Source organism: Limulus polyphemus, unplaced genomic scaffold (assembly GCF_000517525.1).
Source record: "Limulus polyphemus unplaced genomic scaffold, Limulus_polyphemus-2.1.2 Scaffold1378, whole genome shotgun sequence".
NCBI classification, from domain to species: Eukaryota; Metazoa; Arthropoda; class Merostomata; order Xiphosura; family Limulidae; genus Limulus; species Limulus polyphemus.
In genome coordinates, this window is record NW_013666988.1 from 166549 (window position 1) to 171991 (window position 5443).

Sequence of the window (5443 nt, forward strand, 5' to 3'; positions counted from 1 at the left end):
TTTTTTTAAAATCAATTTATTAATAGTTTTAGTTTAGTTTAGAAAATGGAACAGCTGAGATGTCCCATGTTGTTTCAAAACGTTGTTATGTAAAGATACTAATTTCATCACAAAAGTTTTGCGAGTTTCTGCTAGTAAAAGCATAATATTTTAATCAAACATTGATTATTAACGTCAGAATTATTACGTTTCTAGCAAATATTCTGGTCAATTTGAGTGACAGAATTTGCAATAGTACTGTTGTTTTCAGAAACATTTGACAGCATCACCTGGCACTATTTTTGTTCTGCAAAAAATGTCCATGCTAAAAAATTAAACAATACTTCCATAAAAAAAGCTATCAGTAAAATAGCTTATGCAGTGAATTGGGAGATATTTCAAGTCTTATATTAGTCATAAAAATTGACATTGTTTTATAGTGATTTTTTATGTGTTGAAGATTTTTTTGTAACATACTTAAAACTTCTTTATGACTTAAAATGGTAATCATACATGTAAAATCGATTGTACTTTAGGTAACGGTTTCTATGTGGCTTTCTTTCTTTCGTTCTCAATGTTGTATAGGCAGTAATTTCAAATGAGTTTAAGTAAAAGAGAAAAAGCTTGATAAGTGTATAAATGAAACGGGTTGGGTTTAAAATTTTATTATTATTAATATTTTTTAATCATTTTAATTTAGTTTTGAGGATGGAACAGCAGAGATGGACCAATAGGTCCCATGTTGTCCCAAAATATTATGTTATGTTAATTGGGTGAACTTCAAAAAGATGTTACTTGACCTAAGTGACACTCCCATGTGTTTGTGTATGTGGATGAGAAAATGTCATTTAGTTTTTCCAATATAGGTGACCTTGCTTTCACCACATATGTACTTAGTGCATAAGCAAAGAGAGATAGGAAGACAATCCTTTGTCTGGAAGAGATTTTTTTTTATCTTAAGGACAATTTGAAAATAATGTTAAGTTTGACCTGTGGGTGTAAATTTTTTTACCTTGTTGTCCTAGGTAGGGATGGTCAATGAAACTGGACATTTATTGACTGTGAAAATTTTTATGAGAGTTTTAAATATTTTTTGGTCAGTTTTCAATCATTTTCTTAGGATATAAATCATACAATAGTATTTCTGGAGAAAAATAATCTCAGAATGTAAAATAAGTTGAACAATCTTAAATGCTCAAGTCAGTATAAATGTTGCTAAATTGATCTTTTATCTTAATGAGTTTATTGTCATGGGTTCTTTCTTATTTGTTAATGAGTTAAAAAACCTACATCCTCCTAATGACTGTTTTATTATCAGTTTTGATGTAACTTCTTTATTCACAAACATTCCATTGGATGAGACCATAGACAGTCGCTTATAAAAATTATTTTGAAAGGAATTTCTTGTATATGGCTTAACTGCAGAACAATTTAGATCTTTAATCACCCATGATGTAAAAAAAACAACCATTTTATATTTACAATTTAATGTAAGAGTACATGAACAAATTGATGAACAACATTAATTAACACTTTTCTGAGCCACTGCAAACAATCTTGGTTGAACAACTGCTCCTAAAACCAATATTTTGCGAATGTTAGAATGCTACACTGATGACACTTTCGTCAATAATCAATCAAAAGATGAAGCTCAAGATTTCTTTAAGTACTTTAATTCACAAAAATCACCTATACAGTTTACCTGCTATATTGAATAACAGAATTCTTTACCTTTTTCTACATTTTCTAATTACTCGAGATGTTCAAAGTTTTTCAAGTCAATATAACAAAAGAAAACATTCACAGGACAATTCATCCACTTTGATAGTTTTATTCCTATAAGATGTTAGATCAAACTAGCAACATGTTACTAACTCAAGGTTTTAAGATTTTTTCAGCTTATATTATTTTACATTCTGAAATTATTTTTCTCCAGAAGTTATAATTTTCCTATACTGAAAATATATTTTTGATAGGTAGTTACCTCCTCTCACATAAATAGCTAAGTTAAGTGCTGCCCTCTATATGCAAAAATGTTTTTTGCATGCCACAAGCCTTGAGCTTCTACGTTCCTTACCATCAAATGGTTCAACTGCATCTTGAATATAAATCATCATGCGACAACCCTCCACAAACAGGAGTGCAACACATCCTTCTGACACATGTGTCTCCCTCTATTCTATTCTACCAAACTATCACTTCAAGTTTTGGAAGAAAATGGAAGCACCAGTTTTCATTGGGGAGAAAGGGTGAGTGGAGTTAAGTAAATATTTTCAGTATAAGAAAATTATAGGTTCCAATATGGTACATCACCTATTCTCACATAAAATTGGTTTTGGATTCTAGTTGACTTGCCACTGGTATGATCGTCTTTCCCGCCTCCACATGTATGTTGTTTCCTGGTGGCTGGGTTTTATATCGTAGTTGACTTACCGACTGTATGATCTTCATTCTACCCCTGCATGAATTTCAGTTCCCAGTGGCTGGGTTTTGAATGCAGTTGACTTGCCATGTACGGTCCGTCATGCCCAAGCCACTATACACCTAGGGGCACATCCTTTTACTCTCACCCACATTAATATACACTATGGGATTGAGATTCTGATATATTGTGGTTTGGATCTCTATCCAACCATTCTTTTCACTTGTTTGGATGTGCTTTTCCCAATTTCTGCCCATGTCTGCGACACCTCTTTACACACTGGGTGAAAAGTATACCTGGAACAGAAGTGGCGCAGTATCCCATGTATGATTCTCTAATGTGGTGATCTACTTTTTTAGGGAGTGTCCTTGGGATGCTTCTTTCTTTCCACTCACACCAGTCCCTCCACCAATTCTTCAGTGGGCTCTGCATGACTAGTGAAATTTTGTGCGGGATCCATTAGAGGCTGCTATTTCTTTTCTTCCTTCCCTTGTTGGTGATCTGCATTAGTGGTTGGACAGGGCCCACATATCGGCAGGTATTCCGCTTCCTCTCCCTCGTCTGGATGTGCATATCTGTACAAAGGCTTCCCTTCAGGCTTGAAGGGCATTGGTCAATCAGCAGGAAGTGATCTCTGGCCAAAAGATCTTACCATATCAACATCCTGGAGCTTCTGGCCGTACGTCATGCTTTGCCCAGGAATTGTCTAGTCATGATCCATTACGACAATTCAATGGTGCTGGCTTATATCAATCACCAAGACAGGACCTGTTCTCATTCCCTTTGTGGATGAACCAAAGATCTTTTTTGGACCCACGTGCTTGGTATTCGTCTCTTTGTGTGCCATGTTCTGGGTGCATTCAGTCTTGTTGTGGATCATCTTTCCCATCCCAACAAAGTTTATCTGATGGAATGGTCTCTCGATCCTCTTGTTTTCCATTGGCTATGCCTTCAGTGAGGTACTCCTCACCTAGATGCTTTTGCTACATCCTTCAATACCAAGTTACCTATGTTTTGGACTCTGGTTCCTCATCCACTTGCTCTGACTGTTGATGCATTCAGTCAAGATTTGACTAACAAATACCTGTATGTTTATCTTCCCATTCGTCTTATTCCTGGGGTGATTTCGATCATCCATGCCACTCTGAGTCAAGTCCTTCTGATTGCTCCTTACTGACTGGCATATCCATGGTTTCTGCAGCTTCTCCAAGTACAATCTGCCCCTCTGTTACCTCTTTCTCTTACTCCATCCCTTCTACATTAACCTCAGTCACCATTCATATCCTCCATCTTTAAACCTGGTTTTTATCTGGTCCCTAGTGAGGAGTTTCGGTTTGTTCTGGGGGGAGGGTCACATCTTTTTTGCTTGTTCCAATCGCTCTTCCTCTCGGGATGTTTATCAACGTAAGTGGAACATTTTCCACTCTTGGTCTGTGGGTTAAGGGTTTTCCGCTGCTTGATCAACTATTACTCATCTTACAGATTTCCTTATTTGGCTAATTTGTCAGGCATCTTGTCTTCTTAATTGCAGGATATTGGGCTGCCTTTTCCCACAATTTTCGTTTTTCCAGGTACCATAAAGTTTTTACTTCTCTTACTCTTTCTCTATCCCTTCTGGATTCATTGTCCACCTTGACATGGAGTCCTTCCAGATCTGTAGCCATTTTTCAGACTTCGGTGAGACTGTGCCTGGGTAAGTTATCTTTGGTATATATATATATATATTTATTCTTTTTGAAGGGCTTTTCCCATTCTTTTTTTTTACTCTATGGATCCCATTCTGGACCTTACTCACCCATGGACTTCATGGGTAAAGCAAAGTTCCAAGCTGCTGCTGGTGGAGCATGGAGGCATCCTCCTGAATGTGATAATGATAGACAATACATATAATGATAAAACTTTTCAGTTGAGAGTAGGGTGGTGGTGTACTGCTGATATAGATGACAAGATGGCCTCCAGTCTGATGTTTCATCTCTGTATGGGTTTATCTGAGGGTATGTGGTAACTTTGGGTGAGCTGTTAAAATTGCAGTTCACCCCTTCGATTGGGATCCCTCATCCTACCCCCACAAGGATGTCTGTTCCCAGTGGTTGGGTTTTGGATTCAGAGCTGAACCAATCAATAAGTCCTCACATGTCTTATAGGTATCTCTATTTCCTCACTCAATTATACTGTTGTTCCTCCTGTGGGTCACAGTGGTGGTACTCGCTGATTAATACGGTTCTTCCTCGTACACTATCCCTCAATGATTTTATTATACCAAGGATGTTACTGCACTTAGGGCAGTTCCTGAATGAGATACTTTACATTACAGAGACATCTTTACTATACCGATCATCTGGATGTTGGGTTCCTGGATCAGTCAAACAATATATCACATTGATATTGTGCATCCTGTTCATAATCGGGGGGTAAGGTTATGAGATTCCCTCTGGTCTGTTGAACTTGAGGTGAAGACGATATGATACTTTTCCCTACCCCCACCAGATAACGAGACCACATATGTGCTTGAACCAACGGGATAAGGGTTTCCATAGGAGACCACATCCCCAAAAGCAATAGAACCTCATGAGCTGTAAGAGAGTGTAGTAAGGGCATTGAGAACTAAAAACTCAATTGAATGAAGTTGAAGAGGAAAAGGTTGGGCCTGACTGAAGGGTGTTGAAAAAGAGACCCAAGTGGACAAGATATTGAGTAGGTATAAGGTAAGCATTCATGATGTCTACCTTGTTCATCCACAAACTTGGAGAAAAAGCTCACCTGAGGGTGATAAAAGGCTCCATGGTAAATTGGTCACAGGGCACCAGTCCCCAGTTTTCTTGGGTACCACAAACAACTTGGAATAAAAACCTGGAGAAGTATGAGTGAAGGGTTCAATGACATTCTAGGAGAGATGATCTTGTACTACCTTGGACAGACATTGACTGGTGATAGGATCCTGAGGCAATGGAAAGGACACGGGTACCTGAGACAATGGAGGAGGGGAAAAAATGTGGATTGCAAGACCCTCAGATAATACCTGAATAACTCACAGATCTGTGA

The 5443-nt window shown here is 37.7% G+C and overlaps 1 protein-coding gene across 1 annotated transcript in view; it reads right to left on the minus strand.

Moving 5' to 3' along the window:
• Positions 1–5443, minus strand: part of LOC106463320 — a 38909-nt gene that overhangs the window by 15896 nt on the left and 17570 nt on the right. Inside the window, exon 4 of the mRNA XM_022390797.1 lies at positions 4197–4259. Coding sequence (XP_022246505.1) covers positions 4197–4259 — 63 coding nt within the window. The remainder of the gene's footprint in view (positions 1–4196; positions 4260–5443) is intronic.